General features: G+C 38.6%; 1 protein-coding gene across 1 annotated transcript; it reads left to right on the forward strand.

The window, feature by feature from the left end:
• Positions 1–22430: 22430 nt before the first annotated feature.
• Positions 22431–26029, forward strand: LOC148021142 (uncharacterized). The gene is made up of 3 exons (XM_087698987.1): positions 22431–23016; positions 24851–25090; positions 25202–26029. The coding sequence occupies exons 1-3, from the start codon at positions 22495–22497 to the stop codon at positions 25406–25408; spliced, it is 969 nt and encodes a 322-aa protein (XP_087555113.1). The 5' UTR covers positions 22431–22494; the 3' UTR covers positions 25409–26029.
• Positions 26030–26350: the final 321 nt, after the last annotated feature.

A 26350-nucleotide genomic window follows, 5' to 3' on the forward strand; every position in this document is an offset into this window, starting at 1 on the left:
AGAAGGATGTAGATAAATGTTTGTATCCTCAGCAAGAAGCATATATTGCTGACAAACTAGATGTCACCTAATTCAAAGCTGAGACCATTATTGAAGAAATCCATGTAAATGTAGATATTATGTTTGACTCCCCTTCTTTCTATATTGTTCCTTCTCTTCCAACTTTTCCTATTAAGGACAATGAATACATACTACTATCAAACATCCAAAGGCTCTTTAATCTCAAGGAGGATTATTATTTAACAATCATTGGAGAGGATTTTGATGCTACAAATGGCATAGTTGATGTCGAAAATGAATTGAAAGAGGACTTACTATCAAACATCCAAAGACTCTTTAATCTCAAGGAGGACTATTGTTTAGCGATCATTGCAAAGGCTTTTGATGCTGCAAATGGCATAGTTGATGCTACAAATGGTAGAGTTGATGTCGAAAATGAATTGAAAGAAGAGTTACTTAAACTAGACAACATTGAAATTGTAGATGACAAGTTTATTGATATAAGGGATGCTCTTTCTCTTTGTTTAGCAAGGCAAAAGATGTTGAGAAAGAGTTGGGGATTACTGATAAGGAGTTCAATCACCTTCAAGGCTGACTTGGAATTTCTAATTTGAAGAGATTAGTCAAAGTATGTTAAAGAATTGCAAGATACCAATGAGACATCATCATCAATTAATATATGGAATCCAACTAAGCTAGAGCATGATAAAAATCAATTGGTACTATTATCTCCAATTTTATAAGATATATTAATGTGTTTGATTTCAACTTTCATTTGACATTCATCTTTTTTATAGTTAGATATTGAAGATTTTGAGAACTTCTTGGGACGGGGGGAAGGGTCGAGAGCTAGTGGTTGTTCATTCAAAGATGTTGGCACTTGGCCATTACTCAGTAGGGATTGATCGTCATGTTTTCTTAGTATTCCATAACATCTTCTCAAAGGAAGCAACACGGCCTATACTATTTATTAAGGCACTTACAAGGCTACTTGGTTTCTCTAGGTTATAGTATAATGCACACAAGGTGATGTTTTTGGAGAAGGCAACAACAATTAGGATTTTTGGTTATGGTCCTGGTTTCTCTACTAGAGCAGGATAATTTTTGGTCCTCTCATCTTATGCTTTGGCAACAAATCAAATTGATTTAAAATCCATAGTTGGCTACTATAAGAGAATAAAATTTCTATGTTATAGAGAAAAGATCCCTACGGAGGAGAAAGATATAAAGGCTCTTGAGAGCTAGCTTTGTATTTTTTAATCTTGAAAAATACTATGAATCCTCAAGTTTCATTGTCATCTTTCGTATTCATTCTTTGAAGCTATCATCGAAAGAACCAATTGAATAGCTCCTCAAGAGCATTGCTTTTTGTAATTCCTCCTCCATGTCTTGTGCATTGAAAAAAACTTGTACATGCTTAATAGTGAGATTTTTCCATGCCTTGGTTGTTATAAGTTGCTAGGGGGCATTGCTTCTCCACAAAGCAAGGCCCATGGATATAAAGGATATGTTGTAAATACAATAAAGTAACAATCATTTTACACCATTGAAAAAATTGTCAAGGAAAAATTGGATTAAATATTTTCTCTTACTTAATAAAACATGATATAATTTTCTCCCCATGCCTCCTTTGTTTCTTGAACAATATTTATAATCAAACATTTGAACTCTTCTAGATATGTGTATGTTGCCTTTTGTTGCTTGAGGAGCTTTAGAAAGAAATTGAGGTGTCTCCAAACCTCCATAATTAGAAATACAAGTTGCGGTGTGCTTGCAATGTTTATCGTTATTCCACATAGCTCTCTCCAATACTCTCAAGTAATGCTTACCTATTTTTCTGTATGGTTTCCTAAAAAGCGTCTAGCTTTTGAGCCTCCCATTGAGACATTAGCCAAGACATCTCTTATTTTCCTTGAAAGTGTTGGACCTTTTCTCAAGTGAACTTGACTTCCATGAAAACCCATTTTCAAGAGTAATGCCTCACAATTGCAATTTGCACTCTTCTTAAATCAACCCATATATTGTTAAATGTATTGTATTCAAAACTAGATTTTCTTTTTGTCTTTTCGTATAGCATAGACCCTTCAATATGAATGTATTCTCCAAAAACATGTGAAATCTTACGATTCATAGCAGTCCTTTACTGATACTGCAAGGGCCCGAGGCAACCTAGATACACTTATTCTATTACATTTAAGATTTTTAAACCATAATCTAGAGATAGCACGATAACCTTTTCAACTAATATCATTAGTATTGCATGTCTCTATAATTTTGTTTGGTTTTACTGTGTCCTTTAAGTCCTTTACCAATTCTTTGAGAGTTGGACTTCTCAAATCCATATTCTAAGGTGATTTAAGAATCCTTAAAATATATTTCTTATTCATGGTCTCTTTTAAAAGATTGATTCTCTCCTCACTCTCTCAAATATTAAATGCTTGATATGTTAGAGACATATTTCTTTGCAAGATTGAGTCTTCCTTTTCTTTACTTTGTGACACAAGCTAGTTATATTTTTTAATGGTCTCTTCCTCTCTCTGAATCCTATTGGAGTTTCCTTCCAACATACTAGCTTGTCTTGTAATGAGTTATTAGCATTTTTCAAAATGTCAATCTTATTTGTTAGCTTAGAAATACTTGTCTGTGCAATCAATAATGCTTTTCTCATTTCGTACATTTGACCCATGTATGTACAAGATGTAGACCATAACCTTGTATAATAGCCAGGAATCCCATTATAACCTTCCCCAACATATCTTACGTAGTCATGAATATTAAAAAAATTAGGAGGTTTACCTATGAAAGAATCCATGGGATAAATATTCCCATCCACCCATAACTCTATATGTTTCTTTCTTAGTGTTTGCAATCTATTAGCCTCCATCTCATCTATTAGTACTCGATGATGTATACTTCTCCAAGATATATAAATTGGACCTAGTTGGATGGTAAGTTTGTACTTGCATGTGCTTGTATCTATATTACTTGAAGAGGTATTGCTAAAAATTTTCGCAAATCAACCACAAATGAATCTTACAGTGATAAGTGAGGATAAAGAAGAGAACAGTGAAAGAGTGATTGGTATGTGAAAAGAAGACATGGGACCAGATAATGTGATTTTGGTACACATATCTTAAAAATACAAAATCTCCCAAGTTTCAAGATAAAAACAGCCAAAAAGGTGACCTTGATATAAATTAAAGGATGATGACAATTAATGGTTGACCCCTTCAATGAACCAAATATTCTCTTATTAATCACATGAGTAACCAAATTTGGTGATTTCATTGTTCCAAAATCTCAACTAATTAGCAACTTAATCATTTTCTTGCAAGTGGCCTTTTTGAAGCGTTTTTGGCCCTAATGTTGTGATAGCCGAATGGGTGTTTGTAGGCATATCTCCTTCAACTCTTGAGATCCATTTGCCACTTGTACCTTCCATGGAGGGTGTCCACCCTTTGAGGTAATAAATTCAACTCAAATAATGATTTGGCATTGACAAAGCTATGTGTGTTGCATGTATTGATAAGAGTATGAGCAATCTCAGAATTGATAGTACCTTTGAGTCGAAGTATATTCTCTCCTTTACAACCCATCCAAGCATCTTGGGATATAGAGCATACCATGGGTGAGCATGCAAGAGTTGAAGAATTATCCATTGGTAATCCACCCAGATCAAATGGACCACCTGGATCAAATGGAAACCTGGTGATTGACTATAAATCCTTGTGTATAAACTAATCATCATGGTCTTGCACTTCATCTCACAAGCAATATCTATCTCATCTTGTATTAGACCTTCCTCATGGGTTTCATCTTCATCTGAATCTTCTATGATCACCATATTAAACTTTTCACTATTAGCTTTGCACTTTTTTGTGTGATCAGGTGACCATTTTTGTCCATTTTTGAAACATAGTCATTTCATCTTGTCATTAGAGAAGGGCTTACTACTATTGGTATTGGGTGACTACTTAGCTCCACTTTCAACTCTCTTGAAATCTCCTTTTGGATCAACATTATACCTAAAGTTGGTTCCTTATTTAGATGTATATGCTATAGGCTATGTAGGAATCTCGATGAAAGTGTTTGAAGCCTTGTTCTCATGTCTATAAGCCTCTCTTTGCTATCTGAATTGATATCCAATCCTCATTGGTTGATTTGAATGATAGATGGCTCCTATTTTGGGCCAAAAGAGCTCTCTTCTCTTCTATATTTTTGGTTTTAGAATTCAACATATTGTATGGATACATGTACATTTGTAGGCTTTGCTACCCCCGTCTCTACTCAGACGTTCGGATCTAATCCAAAAATAGGCTTATTTAGCTTTGTTGAGTTAGAAATGCCCTCAATATACATGGAAAGGTTTAAAAACTAGTTGGAATACTCCATAACTATAGAGTCTTATTGTCTAAAATCATACCATTTCCTTTCAATATTTCTTTTCCATTGGAGATACAAAAACTTGGGTCATGGTTGATTTCAAGTCCTCCCATGTGTGAATATCTTACCCAAATTTCCTCATGTATCTCCACTATGTATATGTGTAACCCTCTAGGTGTAAAGTTGTGTAATAAATCTTTGTCTCATCATGGCATGGGTAGAGGGAAAAATACATTTCTAACCTATTGATCCATTCTTCAAGCTCCATTGGTGAGGGATTGTCCCCTTTGAAGTGTGGTATGTTGATTTTCTCTTTGTCCTCCCTATCATAGTGGTAATGATGGCTATTGTTATTTGGGTAAACCACTTGATTGCTGCCTTGGAGAGCGATTATCAAAATTGGCTATCCATGGTTCTTATTAAAGGATTGTTGATCATTTTTCTTAATGCCAAAAGAGGAATGACTAAGCGTATTAGTTCCATGTGGTTGATGATTATGAGTGGGCTAAATATGTGAAATCATTTCCTCAAGATCTTCATCATGCTGAACTTTGCTCTCCCTTCTTCAATCTTCATATGAAAGTGCTGATTTTGTCCATTCTGTGCATTAGACATTTGAGAGGTTTGTGGATAAAATTGTATATAGAAAGAGTCGCACCCATGAATATCTTCTTCTTTATCAGCATGCTGAACTTTTTCAGGCTAACCATAATCCTTTGAAGCATTAAAATTCGGTCTTTCCCTATTCCATGGGTTAAAACGAGGCTGAACTGCTTCCTTAACTCTTGATGGACCACCTTGTTCATAGGTTGAGTGTATAAATTGATTGGCTACCCTTGACTTCACATTGTCATTTGGAATTGGTGCCTCATTATCATTGAAAGGTGCAGAGCTTTGGCACTTATTATCCAAGTTGTTGACAATGACGATCATCTAATCAAACTTAGTGTCTAACAATTGATTATGCTACCCAAAATTTTCAAAGTGATTGATCACTTGTCCATACTTATCATCAATCGTTTGGTTCAATTGAATGATGCTCTCATTCATGCATTCAATCCTATGAGAAAGTTGTTGGAACTCATTTGAATCATGTAATATGTTCACTTCAAACATATGTACCACATTAATAGGGTCTCTTGGCCATTGTGATTATTCATGTATGTTGCCATCATTCATATCATTTTGTCCATGATTTTTTTCTCCAATAGATGCACTTATCTTTGCTTGATACTTAGACAAGTCTTCATTTATACTCTCGAACATTTGCTCTAATAAATGTGCTATATCAAGAGTTGTATCCCTCCAATCCTTGTGTTTATGGGCCATGAGGCTTAGTATGTTTAGGTAAGGTAGATTTTATGAAATTATAAGCTGAAATTGGGTAAAGGATAGTTCCAAATCAAAACAATATACCTTGTCTAGCTGTCTAGGAGCTATTTTCACCGACCACTTGTCAGAAAAATGGCCATAACTTTTGTTCCACAACTCCTATTGTCAAATTTCTCTGTTAAAATAAAAGCGTGCTTCATTCTCTATACATATAGTAGAAAAATTCTAAGTCAAAATCAAAATATCTAATTCTAAATTCACTTTTCTATGATTGTTTGGACTATGACAACAACTTGTCTGAACTTGTAATTTCCTTGTTTTGTCGAATTGATCATGGTTATGCATCATACATCTATGCCCACTGAAGTACCAACTATATACCCTTCAAATACCATATAATCACTTGTATATGATTTGTACACATGTAATTATCTACAATTCTTTAGTGTTCATTGACCTATTCCCCAAATATCTTCAATCCTCTTCCACTCTATCTTGATTGGTCTTCCATAGTCCACCACCTATGAGAGATAAAACGATAGGCGGGGTACTTAAATGGGCTATGGAACTCCGAAATGTGTGCAAAGTTTCTTTTGAGCTAGGTTGTGCACTCCTATGGAGTCCTAAATAGCAAGGGAGGGTCACCTCTCTTTTATCTTGTTATCTCATTTGGCTTTGATCTTTTTCTTCAGTCAATATGTATACATGGCAGAGCTAATGTTCTAGGAAAACAAGGATGCTTTGTATAGCTAAAAAAGCTTTGTGTATTCAATGAAATGTAGGAATTTAAAAGTTGAATGAAATAAAGAGGGCTGAGAAAGGTTTACCTTTAGTAATCAAACAACTCATTGCTTTATTAAACTCACATTGCATAATTTTCTTAGATATCTTAATGCATAGGATCACAAGAAATCAATATTCAAAAATTAGGTAATCACATGAGCAAGAATTCACTGAAATTTTCACATTAGAATATACAATCATGCATGTTTCAATCATGAAAGATATCAATGATGGAAATCAAGCTGAAGGGATGAATTATCCATCATTTCATGATAGAGATTCAATCAACAATGCATGAACATTAAACTTTAGCATAGTTGGATTGAATCTTTCAATCAAACAAGGAGGATATACCCAACTCAACCCTTCCTTCAGCAGTTAGCTAAGCCTCAACAATTGGAATTTGATAGATTAGAAAAGAGTAGATGATACCTTGTCTAATGCTTGAAATTGTTGTAATATGTTGAAATGGATCAAATGCCTTCACAATATTTTATGAAAACTCCATATGACCCTTCCATTGAATAAGAGTCCACTTGAAGTCTTCAAAGAGCTTCAAGAATGCCAATCTTAAACCACTATTGCTTGCAATGATTGAAGAGTGATCAAATCCCTATAAATTTGAATCAACGCCTTTAATTACGCAATCCAAAACTCCAAAAGATACTTCAATTCTTGATTAGAAACAAGAATCCATGAGATTTCAAATGTCCAAAACTATCCAAACATTCAAGAAGAAGGAAATGCTTTGGACCATGGTCTGACCATGGTCTATTACTTCAATGGTGGATCAATCTTTATGGAATGGAGTTGCACTTGATCCTTTGATGTAAAACACTTCATAATCCCCAGGAATAAACCACAAATTGACCAAAATTTTGAAGAATTTTGTCGCTGCCTTGTTTTTTCCAAATTTGAGAGTAAGAAATCTCTAAAATTTGTCCAAACACTTATTGAACCTTGTTTCCTCATTACTTGCTCAAGGTTTAGAGTGGTATTCAAGAGGTATTTGAGTAAAAGACCCATGAAAATTTACAAGAATCTTGCAAGATTTAGCTTACTGTTTGTAAACTTTATGGTTAGGGTTTGGGAGAAGCTTCAAGAGAAGAAAATGGCCCAATGTCTGAAGAATAAGGTAAGAGAATGCTTCTAGGAGATTAAAGAAGTGAAAGCTCCATGAAATCTTGAAGAAATTTATGAAGATTCACTGTTGTCCTAAATACTTAGCAAGCAAGAGAGAGAGAATCCATGTCTAACCTTGAATCTTGATCTAGCCTTGAAGGAATGTCATTAGCTTGTTGAAGAACCCTCAGGGAGTGACATGGACCAATCTTGAAGCATTAGAGAAGAGTTTCTTATTGTTGATCACTATCAGTAAATAGCCAAACTTTGCACCAAAAATCACATTGATTAGGTTGTTCCATCCATGTGGCAATCTAGTTCTGATGGTGGTCACAATGGTGCTCTAAATGCTCTCGAGGATGAGAAGAATGATGTGCACTCAAAGGAAGAAGATTTGTCATGGTGAATAGTTCTGATCAAGAATTTAGCCATGGAAGCTTGGGATAGCGGTTGAGAGAGAATAAGGAAACTTTAATTAGAAAAAAAGTAATCTTGTTTAGGCTTTCCCTAAACTCTATTAATCCTATTTAGTCTTGGAACCTTCAAAATGGGCCTCTTCTTGTCCATGAATTGCAAAATATCAAAGATTCTTCCATTTCTTCTTCAAATATTTTCTAGCAACTCCATTTCTTCTTGTCCATGAGCTGCCAAAATATCAAAGATTCTTCCATTTCTTCTTCAAATATTCTCTAACAACTCCAAAATTAGTAAAGACTCTAACTGTAAGAACTCCACTTACCTTGGATGGTGCTAGTAACCGGATCTAGGCTTGAAAGCGACCTTGCCAAGAATCAATTTTAGGGCTTTGATACCATTGAAATGCACTTAGCCTAGACCGAATTAAAATAATAAGAAAACCAAGAAACAACAATTGAGACAACTAGTCATAGCCATGCCATAGTTGAAAATGTATTAAATCTACCACACAATGAATCCATAGTTAGTTTGAATCAAAGTTCAATGAAAATCATGGATGAGAGGTTGCTGTAAGAAATCCACCTCGAGTATTTACCCTTAATGTTTGTGGGGAAGGTAAGAATCCTCAAGCTCCAAGAAAATGGAGAAATTTACAAATGTGCTTAAAGATGATTACAATGGCATACTCTTGCCTTTTATACTCTAGCGATGATACATATATTTTCTAAAATCTTATGGAAACTTCATGGAACTAGGGGCTATCCCAAATTGCATACGAACCAAGGACTGTCCTTACTTGAGTGTTCGTTACATTATATATATGTGTACATTGTATGCATTAAAGTCAACTTCACTCAAATAGACTTCATAGTACATTAAATTGTAGCCAAAATATCAATAAGGTGTGGATTTGGGCCACCCCTACCCTTCCTTTTATAATTTCTTGGTCGAAATTTAATATATCACTATGCCTGTGTGGGACAAGCACGAGTTTCTTTCTCTCTAGACTTTGTGATCTAGATGCGCAGGGGAAAGGTGCCCACACCTGCAACCGACATGTGGTTGTTGTAAAAAAGTTGTTTAGGGGAAGGCCTCGAGTGGGCCCCTTGGCCCTCTTCCCCCCCCCCCCCCCCCCCCCCCCCCCCCCCGGCCAATTTTTTTTTTAAGCTTCTAATAATAAAATCTTGTAGGTATAAAATTGGAGGTAAGGTAGATTGGGTTCAGACAATTGTAGTAGTATGAACTTAGAAGCATCCTTTCCCCCTCTTCCACCCTACAAGTTCACAAGAGGCGACAAACGGAAGAAGGCTTGTGTTGATCAATGATTGTGCACTGTCCACTTTGGCAACATCAGTGGAGCTCTGCATTTGTTGCCAAAAAGAGAGTGGTAGAGGTTGATTTCCAAGGGGAGAGGGTCACCAAGATCTAAATGGGTCTCCGAAAGAGAGAGAAAACCATCCACCAATCACATGCCACCACCATGGGACGTACATGCCCCTCCAAGCCAGTGTTCATTTTTGAAGGACTAGTCCATACTTTCTCTCAGAAGGTTTGTCCACAATCTTGCCCTTCGACTTGAAGGTCACTTTTTAAAATATGGCATTCGAATTATGTGTACAATAAATATTACCTTTCAAGATCTAAACTTCAAGCAATCAATCTTTTTAATCAAAATCACTTAACAATGATAGAATTCTAAAATATTTGTAAGGAAACTTTTACTTTCAATTTTTACTATACATATTGGATTTAATGAACTCTATTGTAATATTTTTGGCATAGATTTATACTTAAAGTCTTGGTGATTGTTGATGTGAAAGAGAGAGGCTAATACCTTTTTATTTGAATTGAATGCTAAAATGACAACTTTTAAATCTCAAGTCAACAAAGAAAAGAAATTACAATAGTCCATACAAGTGATAGCATAGTGAGAACACAATTGTCTAACTTGTGGTATGGATCTCAACATCTTGATGAGGCTTCAAGTTATCCCAAGTAGAGTAGATCACATCCTAATCTACCTCTCTTGGATCTCATATGCCATTGTAAGAAAAAAACATGAGCTTATTAACATTCTCTAAGCTCAATTGATCACGGTCCTGGTTCTTGATACGATTCACATTGGAGAATCCCCTTTCATAGTTGACAGTGCTTGCAACAATTACCAAGCAAGCACACCAAAGTTTCTTCATTTCACCAAAGGATTGATCCCATTCAACATCATGTGCACAAAAGTGTCATGCCATATGCATACTCTTTCCAAGACATGCTCTCTTCAATTTTGCCATGAACTCTTCATATTGCAATTTACATGTGTTCACAATTACTACATTAGCAAACTTTTCCAATAATGGCCTAATCCATATAGCACCCATGCTAAAAATACCATGTACATCCTCTGGTGGATAGTCTCTAGGACTAAATATTTTGGTAGCCTAAAAAAGATCCAAGTCATGAAGTCAAGCATGCAATGAAGTTATGACTTTATGAACAAATTGCCTTCCAACATCAAAACAAGCCCGACACATCAATATGCAAAGTATGCTTATCCAAACCACATGTACAATTTTGGAACACCATGCAACCATCTTTCACTAGTCCAAAAAACTGAGTGACATGATCAACACCTCTACCAAACTCACCTCCAAGAAAATGAGCTTGAAGGAGATCCATAGTGGTCACAAGCTCCATGCCTATCGTGGTGATATCTGCACGATCAACTTAGAATTTCTTATTCAATACATTTAGATGTTGAGATATCGAGCTCCACTCGTGATATGCCAGGGTGACCGTTGTGCATTTATGTCACCGACGTGTCAGTTGTTGCAGATGCGGTTGGTACACTGTCCATGAATAATAGCTACATGACAGCTATCCTTATCTACTCTAGTTCGTGGCTCGGTTAGTATGCCACCTTAGTTAGTTGAGTTTGGTTTGAGACCCATATATAGGGTTCTTCTATTTCTTTGTATGAGAGTTCTTTTTGGCTTATACAAAAACTAAGAAGAGGAAAACTGTTTTCAGCCTCCACCTTTGTGTGTATTCCCCCATTGTGCAAGCAAGAAAGCTACAAGTGAGACTCCTTCCTTCTCTCCCACAATCTTGACATGGTATCAGAGCCTTATTCGTGGTAAGGAGCTCAAGAAAGCAAGCCAAGCTTGCGGTGTTCTGGTAAGAGGAGCAGTGTTGCTTTCATTTTCTGTTTTGGGAGCAGATCTCTGCAGGTAGCACAGCCGGAAATTGCAAGAGTGCATTGTCTCAGGTTGAGACGCCCTTCGCGGTGAAGCAAGAGGGCAGTATATGATGCGGGCGAGAGCTTTAGCCCTCGGCGACCCTGTTTCTTTTATTTGAGGCCATTTCGGGGCCTGTTTTGGAGGCGGAAGTTTTCTGCACGCACTCAAGAAAAGACCCTATTTTATGCTGTGCGACCACTGTTCTACAGGTCGGTGAAAAGTTACTGTAGCAATTGCATCGTATGCTTGTGCGCAGAGACATTGGGAGTTTCAGAATCATCCTTGGTTCCTGTTTATGCAAAATCGTCACTAGGAAGTGACTGTGTGGTCAAATACCACTTTCGCCAGTTTTGCAGATTTGCCCTTATGAGGGTGAAGCTGAGTTTTTTGCAGTGAAAGAATTTTTTGTAGTGTTCTGTAATGGCGTCTGATTCTCTTTCACAGATTGTAACTGAAAAGCTTGACAAGAACAACCTCCAAGCATGGAAGTTTAGAATGACGAATTTCCTTATGGGAAAAGGATATTGGGAATTTGTTGCAGGAAATGAAGAAGAATCAGTTCTTCCTGATGTTCCCAATCAACAGCAAATGTAGGCATTTAAAGCATGGCATGAGAGAGCCATGAAAGTTATGTATTGGCTGTCTATCAACATTTCAAACTCTATGATTGTGCATATTCAGGATGCAAGTACGCCAAAGGAGGCATGGGATACTTTGTCAAAAATGTATAGCACAAATACGCAAGCCAGGAAAATGCAGCTCAAGCAAGAGTTGCATAATGTGCAAAGAGAAAATATGAGCATCAATGACTACCACATGAAGGTGAAGAAGATTGCAGATGCACTTGCTTCCATTGGGTCGCCAGTGGAAGATGATGATTTAGTTTATGTGACCTTGAATGGTCTAGGAAAGGATTATGCACAGTTTCGGACATCCATTTCAGTTCGTGAAAGATTTCCTGATTTTGAGGAGTTGATTTCTCTTCTAATTTCTGAGGAGCAGAGAAATGGTGGTGCATCTTCTTTAGGAGAAACTTCAAAAGAATCTGTCTTCTACTCAAATGCTGGAAGAGGTAGAGGCAGAGGTAGAGGAGGCCGATTTCGAGGCCGTGGTAGAAGTCAGAATATGCAGCAAACTCAAGAAAACCAGTCCTATGGAGGAGGACGTGGTAACTCTAGAGGCAGGGGGAGCCAAAGAGGTCGTGGTGGATGGCAAAGAGGCCAAAATGCAAACAATAATGTTGAATGCTACTACTGTGGTAAAATGGGTCATATGGCTAAAGACTACTATAAAAAGCAGAATGACATCATGAATGGAAAACTGCAACAAGGAAATTATGCATCTTCTAGTAGACAGGGTGATGAGAGAAATGAGCATTTGTTCATGGTGCAGCACATGAACAATTCTGTGACAAGTGCAGAAGAAAGTAACGATGTGTGGTATGTTGACTCAGGTGCATCAAACCACATGACAGGTCATGTAGAATGGATGGAGGATGCAAGGAAAATGGAAAAACTAGGATTTGTGGAGACTGGTGATGATACTGCATATCCTATTGTGCAGATTGGAAAAATTCCTTTCTCTATGCAGGATGGGAAAAAGAAATACCTGTCCGATGTATTTCATGTCCCGAATATCACCAAGAATCTGGTTTTTGTTGGTCAAATGGTTGAGCAGGGCTTGTAGGCCAGATTTAATCCTCATGGATGCTTTGTTGAGGATATGAAAAATAAAGGTCCCTTGATAGCAAAAGGAAAGAAGAAGGGCAGAATGTTTACGTTGATGCAGACATGCCTGAATTGAGTGCAGCAATGTTTGCACATGGGACCGGTGTAGTTGCAGATATTGATATCTGGCATAAACGCATCGGTCATGTTAATGTACTGCGACTTAAATCAATGCAGGCCCAAAATATTGTTGCAGGATTGCCTAAATTCAAGGTTGCAGAAATGCATAAGGTATGTGAAGCCTGTCAATTTGGAAAACAGGCAAGGAAACCATTTCCTAGACATGTTCAAGAGAGTGAGAAGCCATTGGAATTAATCCACTCTGATGTGTGGACTACTAAAGCTGCATCTCTTGGAGGATGTCATTATTTTGTCACTTTTATTTATGACTATAGCAGAAAAGTTTGGGTGTATTTTATGAAAAAGAAAAGTGAAGTTTTTGGGCATTTCAAAACTCTTAAAGCTATGGTTGAAAAAGAAACAGGCCTGCAAATAAAATGCCTAAGGTCAGATGGAGGGGGAGAGTACCTCTCAAATGAGTTTGCAAGGTTCTTGCAGGAGCATGGCATAAAGCAGCAATATTCATGCAGTCATATCCCACAACAAAATGGAATTGCAGAAAGGAAAAACATGCATATTGGAGAGGTATCTCGTGCCATGCTCAACGAAAAAGACTTGCCAGATTTTTACTGGGCTGAAGGAGTTGCTACAACAGTCTATATAATGAACATGACTCCCACTGCAGCAATACATGGGATGACTCCAGAGGAGAGGTATACTGAGATGAAGGATTTGGGAGAGTTGCGTTATTTCTTGGGCATTGAGGTGATTAGATCACCAAGTGGGATACGGCTCTTGTAGAGGCAGTATGGATTGGACATGCTGTCCAAATATGGGATGACAGACTGTAAGCCTATTTCAGTTCCTTTGGAGCAGAATGTGAAGCTGAGCACAGATGCAGGTGAGCTTCTGGAAGACCCTACTATGTACAGACACATAGTAGGAAGCTTGATTTATATGACTATTACCAGGCCAGATTTGAGCTATGCTGTTGGACTAGTAAGTCAGTTTATGCAGGCTCCAAGGAAACCGCATTTGGATGCGTAGACGCATACTAAGGTATGTGAAGTCCACATTGCAGTATGGACTATTTTATGAGACTGGGGTTCAGATACAGTTGCATGGATACACTGATGCTGATTGGGCTGGTAGCATTTCTGATAGATGATCTACCAGTGGATATGTGTTCTCTTTTGGGAGTGCTGCAGTCACTCGGAGCAGCAAGAAACAGCCTATAGTTGCCTTATCCAGCACAAAGGCTGAGTATAGGGGCGCAGCAATGGCTGCATGTGAGGTAGCTTGGTTGCATAAGCTACTTTATGATATGCATCAGCCTATAGATGGGCCAGTTGTCACTTATTGTGACAACATGAGTAGTATACACTTGGCAAATAACCCAGTCTATCATGCTAGAACAAAGCACATTGAGGTGCATTATCACTATGTGCGGGAGAGGGTTTTACTAGGTCTTATTGATCTAGTTTATGTCAGCACACAGGATCAGGTAGCTGACATATTCACAAAGGCATTGGATGCAGAGAAGCTGCGCAAGTTCAGAGACCTGCTTGGTGTGCAGGAATTGGGATTGAGCTCGAGGGGGAGTGTTGAGATATTGAGCTCCACTCGTGATATGCTAGGGTGACCGTTGTGCATTTATGTCACCCACGTGTTAGTTGCAGATGCGGTTGGTACACCGTCCATGAATAATAGCTACATGACAGTTATCCTTATCTACTCTAGTTCGTGGCTCAGTTAGTATACCACCTTAGTTAGTTGAGTTTGGTTTGAGACCCATATATAAGGTTCTTCTATTTCTTTGTATGAGAGTTCTTTTTGGCTTACACAAAAACTAAGAAGAGGAAAACTGTTTTCAACCTCCACCTTTGTGTGTATTCCCCCATTGTGCAAGCAAGAAAGCTACAAGTGAGACTCCTTCCTTCTCTCCCACAATCTTGACATTAGATGATAAAGCACATCTACCAACAAATGAAGAAAAAATTGAACTTTGAAAGAGGTAAAGGAGACATATAAGTCACATTTCTCTCACATCCAAATACATGAAAGAACCAGCATTAAAGTTACCATCCTCTTTGTTACTTGCGCATGTGACAACCAATGAATGTCATGAATTCTTAAAATCTCATGTGTTGGAAGATGAAACTTTGAAGCAAGATTCTTTACATCTTCATATCTCTTAAAGGAGCTATTTACCCATTTTTAAGCCTTCTTGATTGCCTTTTCCACAACATCAAAAATAGAAAATACACACAATGCATCTTTTACTGCCAAAGCATCTCTATGTGCAATGCAATTCACCCCAATCAAATGAGGCACATCTCTAGCAAAATATGCAACCAATCCATTCTCATTGCCCATCATAGCACTGCATCCATCAACAGCAAAACCCACTAACTTTGATTTAGATAAACCATAAGTGCATAAGAACTTTGAAAGTGCATTATATAAAGTGGCTGCAGTTCCATTGCTTGTGTGAAGCAATCTTATAAAATGATTGCATACATCACCATTGTTTGTCAAATATGTTAAACAGACAATCATATGATGGTCATTAGAGATATCTGTACTTTCATTTACCATCAAGGAGAAGAAAGGACTCAATAATTTCACATCTATCCATCTCATAAAAGTGTGTATAACATGACTCCAAGAAAAGCAGAGAAGATGTGTATGAAAGATAGGATGCATAGCTATGATCAATAGGAACATTTGGAGTTCCAAGGAATGCCAATTCCTCTATATTGTTTTGAAAGTCACACAAAGGCTTATCCCTAATGGTAATGAAATACAAAACTTTCAAAAGAACTTTCACACAAGAAACCTTTTTATCTACTGCAGTAGAGTCCATCTTCTCAAGATGCAAGCTCATTGGCATCATAGACTTTCTTTCTTTTTCAACCCATAAAAATGCAGCCTTCTTGTGCTCTTTACATTTTTCATGAGTTTGTAAAGATGGCCTTTGAATTACTACACTCCCAACTTTGGCAAAAGCATTAGTCATCCAAAATTGTATGCAATAACTACAAAATATCCTTTCCTTACCATCAACATCATGCAATGCATAACTCCATGGGTGATATGTTTTTCAATGCTCTTTGTAAGAGCATTGTCCCTTCATCTTTTGAGGTACACTACCCTCATAATCTAGAGTAGCATCTGCATGAGCAACATCTTGCTCTTGAAACTCATCAAGGCTTCTTATAGCATCATCAAAAGAATCCACAATCTGACTTACATCTTCTATAGGCATGTTAAGATCGAAACTCACATTTTCATGAACTGCAATAGTGGAATCCCCTTGAATCACAGACTTCTTTCTTGCAAGTGCTAGAGATAGAGTTAATTGACTCAAATCTCTCTTAGGACGGCCCATACCTATAATACATTACAAAAAAGTCAAAGTATTGTAATTTAACCAGTTCAGGGTTTGATCATGGCCAATTTCTTGCATGTAATTTGTAGGCTTTGCAGGTGATTCGCAAGCTTCAACTGAGGGTTTTGCCATATCTCTGGCTCAGAGGCAGAGGTCTTTATCAGATCAGAACTTCACAGCATTCACAGGTATGCTCTCTCTCTCTCTCTCTCTCTCTCTCTCTCTCTCTCTCTCTCTCTCTCTCTCTCTCTCTCTCTCTCTCTCTCTCTCTCTCTCTCTCTCTCTCTCTCTCTCTCTCTCTCTCTCTCTCTCTCTTGATTGCCCTGGTAATGTTTTCACAGGTGATTCTATTGACCTTGACTGACCAGTTTGCAGCATTAACTTTAGGTGTGGTTTCTTCTCCAAAAAGGAAGAAGATATCATGCATTTGTTTTGGGAATGTACCCATTTTAGAATGACATTAGAAGAAGTTTGAGAAAGTCATGTTTACATTAAGGTTTCAGAATTTATTACTTGTAAGTAGGCAATTTTGGGGGGGAGAGAGAGCTCATAATAGAGAAAGCATTGTACTTGTAGGCTATGATAAAAGCATTAGTTATAAGGAGGGTATGATATATAAAAAATAAAACAAGGCACAAGGAATCTGTAGATTGTGTAAGTCGGATGATGAAAATGCCTTTCACCCTTGTCTTTTTAGAAGTGATATCCATTTAGTCTATAAGATAGCACTTAGGGCTTTTGAGAAAATATGAACTACCTTGAAGGCTGAAGACATCTTTACACACATAATGTTTTGTAACACTCGAGAAGTAGAACTTAAGATTTGAACTTACATACCTTCAGCACTCAACCCATACTCAAACCACTAGGCTATAACCCCATTGGCTCTCTTGTCCTTGAGAACACTAGGTTACAACCCCATTTACAATCTTAAGTGTAAAAGGGTATGGGCTTGAATGGGGTACACACTAGTTATCCATATGTAAAAGGGTATACTTTAAGTGCATGTGGCTCTCGGGTTAAGAGTATCTATATGAAGTCTCGAATGATCGTCACTCGAGTCAAGAGCCATCCTAGTATTTTAGTGGACTAGAGTTGAGCACTTTAGAGATGTTCACTTGAGCACATGACTTGAGTGTGTTGTGGCTCCTCTTGTCTATGGTAGTACTCACACCCTACAAGAAAAATGTGCTCTCTTCTTGCCTTTTGCTTGATTGGTCTCTGTGTGCTCATAGTGATCAACACTAATTTCTTTTGGATTCTATGCCATTGCACCTAATGGGTGTAATTAAACTTTAAGTTAAATTACTCGAGCAGCAAATCTGATGGTGATTGTGCAAAGGTTGTGGTTATACGGACTTGAGTATTCCTTTATTAACCCACTTTGACTCTCTTCTCTACTTAACGGATGCACTCAATTCAACTATGACAAGTAGTGGTTGTATGGCCTTAATTATTCTTTATTGGAAGCAGTGACTGTTATTGGGTTGAAACATGATTCACTAGGTACTTGGGCTAAATTACTTGGCCTTAATTACGTTGCGATGAATCCTTTCTTAGTTCCGCTATATATGTTTGGCATCTATTACAGGTTGACAATGGCTAAAACTTCTTGTCTATACATACATCCCATCATTTTGTTTGAATCAATGTATATGTATAACATTTCCTTTTCTTTATTGTTCTTTAACCATATTGTTTGATATATGTTCATCGTTGCAACAAATCCTTTTTTAGTTCCGCTATATATGTTTGGCATCTATTACAGGTTGACAATGGCTAAAACATCTTGTCTATACATACATCCCATCATTTTGCTTGAATCAATGTATATGTATAACATTTCCTTTTCTTTATTGTTCTTTAACCATATTGTTTGATATATGTTCATCATTGCAATGAATCCTTTCTTAGTTCCGCTATATATGTTTGGCATCTATTACAGGTTGACAATGGCTAAAACTTCTTGTCTATACATACATCCCATCATTTTGTTTGAATCAATGTATATGTATAACATTTTCTTTTCTTTATTGTTCTTTAACCATATTGTTTGATATATGTTCATCATTGCAACGAATCCTTTCTTAGTTCCACTATATATGTTTGGCATCTATTACAGGTTGACAATGGCTAAAACTTCTTGTCTATAAATACATCCCATCATTTTGTTTGAATCAATGTATATGTATAACATTTCCTTTTCTTTATTGTTCTTTAACTATATTGTTTTCTAATTGTAAGATAAACTGCAATGTACTTGGAGTTATCCTATCATTGTCACCTCACAATCAATTATTGAAATGTAAATATAAAAAATGGAGTGCATTATGTAAAGAACAACAAACTTGTTTGTCCATTCACATAGTGTAAATGATGAATCAATTTTCATGCGTAAGGTGGACGATTGGAATGGATTCTCAAGAGAGCACTCCCATGGAGGAGTATCACCAGTTCGTGTCTCAAATGAGCCAAGATGCAATATCCAATAATGACTTCATGTACTTTTCGAGCCAAAGTGTGGGTGTTCCAAACCACATGCCAAGCCACACTGCCATTGGCAATATCCCTGTAAATGTGTTTCCAAACCGCCCTCCTTTGATCAATCCCCGTCCTCCTCAATTCGTACCTTTCCAATGACCAAGACAATTAGGTATAGAGAGACCCACAACAGTACACAATAATGTAATTCTTCGTCCAGTTGCACATAGTCCTCAACATGGTCTCTCAGCACCACGACAACAAGAACCACAAGCAATAAGTTCTTGTGATGCCAACCAAGACTCATGTGAAGAGGTTGACTTGGTTCAGGCTCAAGAACCAATGGTTCCATCTTCCGAGAATGCCACCAAACAACGTCCACGACGAACATCATCGGAGTCTGATGCTCCTAAACCTCCTAAACCAAAGAGGGCACGGAAAGGAAAGAATCAGAATGACGGTCTTGAGACACAAGATCATACAATAGCCACAAAAAAACCGTTTGTGCAATGGAAGGATGCATGGACAGTACAACTCATTCACATCCTAGGATCCATGAGTGTGGAGTTCTCAAAGCCACCGAAGCAAGGAGTGGATATATGGTCCAAGGTTTCCACCCAGCTAGCATTGCTATTTTCAGAGTTTGACAAAGATGGTGAGGCATGCAGAAAACGTTGGGGACGCGTTTATAAGTCATACAGAAAGGATAAGGCCCACAATGCCATATCAGGCAATTATCACAGAATCATTTGTCAGTGGTATGATATTGTGGATGAATATATGTGGAATCGTACCAATGTTGTTAGCGATGCACATGCCTCGTCTGTTGGTGGGTTGTCTTCATCAGAAGACAACAATACATCAGTCTCCAATGATCAGGGTGATCACACCCAAGAAGACATTGGCTCCAATGAGCCTTCGAAGATCGTGCATGATCAAACAACCAACCAAGGAGCACGCAATAGAAAGGGTAGAAAGATAGAGAAGTCTCTCAGTGACATGGCTAGCACCACCCGATCAATGTTAGCCAACCAAAAATCAAACCTAGAGGAAAAAAAAACATTTGAAGAGCGCAAGCTCATTATCATGGATACACTTGCCTCCTCGGTATCTGGTCTATTAGATGTAATCAAAAGTCTTAAAAAGGAATGATGAATTCAACTGTAGATGAATTTGGAACTTTTTAAAAAACAAGTTTTTTATTCTACCTTTACATCTCTCTTCAAGTGTCTCGTAAGGTTTCGACTAATCTTTTGACAGGTGAATGGACGACGAAAGTCTTTTGATAATGTGTGTCATCGGTGTTGTAGTCGCTGTCATAGCAATGTTTCAACTTTTGTTGAGTGATTTGGATGACGGGGACGATGACAACATGCTATTGCATACTTTGATGGAGTGCATGGCTCGAGGTTACGTTGCACGTCGAGCCAGGATAGGTCAGCGAAGGCACGATCGACAGTCATGTTGGGCCTATCCAAGACCACAAACTTTTATGGAGTAGGGGCTTATGGGGAGTTATACAAACCGAATGTTTAAACGCAGGTTACGAGTTAGCAGGAGTACATTTGAATATCTTGTCGCGAAATTAGCACCACAAATGCGACGCAAGAATACGAACTATAGAAGGGCAGTACCTGTGGAGAAGCGGGTCTGTGTGGCTTTGCATCGCTTGGCAAGCAGCTCAAGTTTGGGACTAATAGCCGATTTGTACGGAGTCTCAACTTCGTTTACACAACTGGCTGTTTTGGACTTTTGCGATGCACTGGGTGCTTCTGGGTTGCATAATATGTATGTAAAGTGGCCTTCCCCATAACAAATGCAAAAATATGCTGGTGCATTTCAAGCCCTTTGAGGCATACCATATGTTATTGGTGCAGTAGATGGTAGTCATATACCCATAATTGCCCCAAGGGAGAACCACGAATATTATTTTAATAGGAAGGGCTTCCACTCTATTATTCTACAGATAAGCGTGGCAGCCAATTGTGTTGTTTGGGACTATGACGTTGGCTGGGCAGGTTCTATGCACGATTGGAATGTTTTTCAACGTTCAGACCTAGGAAAACGATGCACAAACAAAGCTCTGGGACAATACTGCCTACTAGGCGATTGTGCTTATCCTACACGCTTTTGGATGCTTCCTCCTTTCAAGGGTAGTAAGGATGGGCTATCTCCGGAACGTTATTATTGGAATTACATACAATCAAGTGCTCGTATGCCAGTTGAAAGGGCATTTGGCATCCTTAAAGCGTGATTTCGTATATTGTTAAAGAGATGTGACATGCTTTTACAAAATGTCCCAAAGATGGTGGTAGGATGCATTGTTCTACATAATATATGCATTGTGCATGGAGATGGTTTTGATGATGCATGGATACATGAAGCGACAGCAGAACTTGATAGAGAAAGTAATGCGGCTCATCAAGACATGGACCAACAAAATAGTTTGAGGAATGGATTAGCAAAGGTTGCTATGCTAACTAACACAGGTACCACACAAGCAATACAAAGAGCTCAAGCAGCGGAGCCAACACAAGAGGCAATCCATCTTGGGGGGGCATCTCGAAGAGATAACATTGCTCGAGCCATGTATCAAGAGAGGGAGAGCGTAAATGTGAGAACAATATTTGGTGATTCTGACTCTGCGGAGGAGATGGACGACGAAGACAATGGTGAGTAAACACAATCACATCCAAGTAAGCAATTTTCAGCCCATACTGTTAAGCACAATCACATCCAAGTAAGTAATTTTCAGCCATCCTTGCATGATTTTTTTAAGTTTCCAGTCATCCTTGCATCTGCAGCGCAGGTGGAAAGGTGGAAAGAGGGGCGGTGTGCTAAAAAATTTCCCTCGTTCCACCTTTCCGCAGAGAGCTCGGTAGAGCCATGCCTCAACAACATGGCGAAGGGGTTCAACTCCCCTGCTCTCTTGGAAGTGAGTGAGCTTCCAAAAGCATGAATAGTAGTCACCATAGAAACAAATATATTGGCGCAGAAAGCAACGACGCAATAAGGTCATAATCTTGGAGTTCTTTGGTAGGAAAAACTTCAGATTCATGCTTTTAGTTTTATTGGTGACTTTTTTTAAAGGTTTATTAGTCGGTTTAAAGTGTTTAATCAAGTATTCTAAAAATAATTATTATGAGAATGATGATCAACATCCGTAGCGTCCCTTCATTCACATGCGATTCAGGAAGTGTCCGGTGGTAGGTGGTGGTTGGTGTGTAAAATATTGTGGACGGACACTTATTGATAACGAAAAGTGTCCATTGCCCTGTGTGTAAGCAGGTGGCGGACAAGTGACCACCCAAGTCAACTTTTCATGTGCCCACAAACTGGGCACAGATTGGGCGAGCAATGGCGGTGTGTAACCACCCTGAGTAATGGACTCCAAGGGCTCTGTAATCTACAAAAACCCGGAATATATGGAAAAGAGAAATCTGGCCTTATATTTTGCTACGGGACTGGGGATAAGACGAACATTGCAAGTATATATATATCGAATACAGAAACCTTTTTAAAAGACACTTCGCTACTGAACTGTCGAAGGCTCTCTGTACATGCCATGGCGATGGCAGCAGCGGCAGCCTACAATCCTGTGAAGTGTTTTGTAGTAGCATCGTCTTCCTCCTCTTTTCCTGATTATTGTAGCTTCACTGAGAAGCTGGGGAAGAGCTCTTGTTTAAGGCCCAGTGGCCACGCCATTCACTCATCATCACCATTATCATCACAATCTCCATCATCTCCAGCACCAGCATCAGCCTCTCCTTCATCATCTGCCTTCTGCAGCAGAAGATCGACCTCGGTGCAGTGCAACGCCCAAGACCTGTCTGTGTCAGGACCATTGGATTCCTCTCCCCCTACCCCGTCCTCCGACTCGTCGGAACCCGATGATGGGCCCCCGGAGTCCCAGTGGGTCGCAGTCATGCCCGTCCAATCCCTCCCCAGAACAGAAAGGCGCATCATCAAGCATTACAAGGACAACGTGCTTCTGCTCTGGCATGGGGATCAGGTGTATGCCTTGGAGAACAGGTCCCCCGCTGCGACAGGCTACCGCGAAGGCTTCTTGAAGGCAGTTGTGAATGAGGTGCCTTCCTATCCCATTTCTCCACAGGTTTTCTGACAGGGAACAGTAAACTTCAACATTTCAGTTTAGCCATTGTTTACTGCAAGTCAATCCCCCCACACTTCCAAGCCTTTTCTTTAGTAATTTAGGCCCTATTGCAAAGAGTGTAACATGCTTAGAGCACGTGGCAGAAAGATGGCTTGTTCCAATGCAAGAATGTAAGGAAACAGGGTCCTCAGTACCTGGTACGAAATCTCTTGTTAATTGCAGGAAGGGCATATTTGACTGGCTTCTTCAGCCATTTTACATCACAGGTTCACAGAGCATGCCAACATGTCGTACAGTAGCATTCTGATTTTTCTCACATTTCTCCGGTCAGCTCCTGCCTCACAAAAAATTATCCAGTTTTACGTACACTAACCGTGCTTTCCGTCGACAGGGGCCATTAATATTATGAGAGTAAGGCATCTAGCACATATAGACTTTGTAACCTTGCAATTGAGATTATTTCTCCTGTGTATAGTTCCCCCCATTTCTTTGCAAGGAGTTTTAAGATTCATAGAAGCCTGTTGAAAAAGTAACAGTGCTTAATGCTATACTGAAATTGTATATGTCATTTTAAGGGTATATCATCTTGCTTTCTAATGCCCTTAAAAAGCCGAGTCTTAGGACATGGAGTCGAGGGATTCAACCCGAAGCATTATCATTAAGCTCTTTGGATCGTGAATAGTGCTGTGATGCAAAGAGTTTGATAGAGGTGCCATTGTCTGAATTGGGTATTTACACTGCAGGATGCCTCTATAGTTTGCCCTTGTTCACAGAGCGTATTTGATCTAAAAACAGGATTGATAAAAGAGTGGCTACCCAATAGTTCTTTTCTTGCAAAATTTTTCTCACATTTCTCCGGTCAGCTCCTGCCTCACAAAAAATTATCCAGTTTTACGTACACTAACCGTGCTTTCCGTCGACAGGGGCCATTAATATTATGAGAGTAAGGCATCTAGCACATATAGACTTTGTAACCTTGCAATTGAGATTATTTCTCCTGTGTATAGTTCCCCCCATTTCTTTGCAAGGAGTTTTAAGATTCATAGAAGCCTGTTGAAAAAGTAACAGTGCTTAATGCTATACTGAAATTGTATATGTCATTTTAAGGGTATATCATCTTGCTTTCTAATGCCCTTAAAAAGCCGAGTCTTAGGACATGGAGTCGAGGGATTCAACCCGAAGCATTATCATTAAGCTCTTTGGATCGTGAATAGTGCTGTGATGCAAAGAGTTTGATAGAGGTGCCATTGTCTGAATTGGGTATTTACACTGCAGGATGCCTCTATAGTTTGCCCTTGTTCACAGAGCGTATTTGATCTAAAAACAGGATTGATAAAAGAGTGGCTACCCAATAGTTCTTTTCTTGCAAAATTTTTCTCACATTTCTCCGGTCAGCTCCTGCCTCACAAAAAATTATCCAGTTTTACGTACACTAACCGTGCTTTCCGTCGACAGGGGCCATTAATATTATGAGAGTAAGGCATCTAGCACATATAGACTTTGTAACCTTGCAATTGAGATTATTTCTCCTGTGTATAGTTCCCCCCATTTCTTTGCAAGGAGTTTTAAGATTCATAGAAGCCTGTTGAAAAAGTAACAGTGCTTAATGCTATACTGAAATTGTATATGTCATTTTAAGGGTATATCATCTTGCTTTCTAATGCCCTTAAAAAGCCGAGTCTTAGGACATGGAGTCGAGGGATTCAACCCGAAGCATTATCATTAAGCTCTTTGGATCGTGAATAGTGCTGTGATGCAAAGAGTTTGATAGAGGTGCCATTGTCTGAATTGGGTATTTACACTGCAGGATGCCTCTATAGTTTGCCCTTGTTCACAGAGCGTATTTGATCTAAAAACAGGATTGATAAAAGAGTGGCTACCCAATAGTTCTTTTCTTGCAAAGGTCCTTACTCCTGCGCTTAGTGATCTTATCATTTATGGGGTGAAGATCGACTCCGACTATATCTACATCAGCAAGGAACCTTTGTCAGTGGACCTGTTTGCAGTACCTAGTCAGGTTGAAGGAGATGTTCGCTCAACTAATGAGGTATGAGCCATCCTTTACATTTTACCATCATCCTTTCATTGCAGGATTTAGAAATTATGAAATGAAAGGCTCCTTTGTGTCTTGAAGTATACCAAATTTCTGATCGTGCAGAAACCACTGATTTTTGATGAACTGGATGACTTCACTTTTGGGTTCACCCCTGAGAATGAGGTTATCAATGGGAGGACTGCAATGTTGGGTTTTGTAGGGTTACTTATGTTTGAGATGGTTACTGGTGGCCAAGGCATCTTGAAAGCCTCTGGGATCCTCGATTTTTTGTACCAGTACCTGCCAGGATTTCCTGTGCTGAAATATTAAACAGTTGCTCATATTAAGACTCAGCCTCTCGAGTGCGAAAATCACAGACTTTGTTGCTTCTGTTGGTGTAAGGTCAGTTCATATCTATCAGTGCAAAGTCTTAATGTTTGAAGGCGAATGGTGTTAAAGCCAATTGACACAATTCAAAATCAATCAAGAGAACGGACTTTGAATCTTCTGCACAAGTAGTATTGATGTAGGCTCAAAGAGCACCCAATCTAGTGGTATCAGAACAGACAAGGACGAGGATGAAGCATTTTGATAGTCAGAGGCGCAAATCTTTTCTAGGTGACAAAAGGATGCAACAGGCTGCAGGTTCACACTTGGGAAGGCTCATTCCTTGTTAATCCACTGATTTGTGCGGAATTTTTCGCATTTCTTAATGGTAGCAAATGCAATTGAATGCTTGCCTTGGAAGGCTTTGAGTCCCTTTGTGTTACTCATGCATACTTACTGATGATTCATGCCAAAGAGGCATTTTGCTCTCTTAAACTTTGAGAAATTTGTAGGGTCTTGTGCTCAATAATTAAATTATACTTGAATCAAGAGGGATCTGCCTGTTATAGCAGCATGCCCTCAAAATATTGTAATCAAGAACCTAAAATTTAGCAACGTGAAGTAATGAGAGTAAGTGATATTTGAAGATAAGCATGAGGCCTGCCTTTAGAAAAAGAAAATTTTATATATTCATTAGAGAATGAAGGTATGTGGCACATTCACAAGAGGATAATAAGTAGAGGGAGGTTCAGGATTGAGAGACAACTTTAGTCATCATGAATTCTCATCTACTTGAAGCCACACGGTCTATTCGAGGCAGCCACAAAATCATTGCATCATGGAATAATTCCTTACCAGGAGGCTTTGTGTCTTGGACAATTCAAAGTGTCATGTTACCAAATGAACCAAGTTTCGTGCCCCAAGGCATATATCATGTAACAATTG

This window comes from Lygodium microphyllum, chromosome 18, assembly GCF_053477565.2.
Source record: "Lygodium microphyllum isolate KBCC chromosome 18, Lygodium_microphyllum_v1.1.10, whole genome shotgun sequence".
Lineage (NCBI taxonomy): Eukaryota > Viridiplantae > Streptophyta > Polypodiopsida > Schizaeales > Lygodiaceae > Lygodium > Lygodium microphyllum.

What these genes read in the sequence shown, in the direction of transcription:
- LOC148021142 (XM_087698987.1), top strand. Translation starts at nt 22,495, where the DNA reads ATGGCGATGGCAGCAGCGGCAGCCTACAATCCTGTGAAGTGTTTTGTA. An exon ending in TGAAGGCAGTTGTGAATGAG is followed by an intron (nt 23,017 to 24,850) that starts GTGCCTTCCTAT and finishes TTTACACTGCAG; the next exon opens with GATGCCTCTATAGTTTGCCC. An exon ending in ATGTTCGCTCAACTAATGAG is followed by an intron (nt 25,091 to 25,201) that starts GTATGAGCCATC and finishes CTGATCGTGCAG; the next exon opens with AAACCACTGATTTTTGATGA.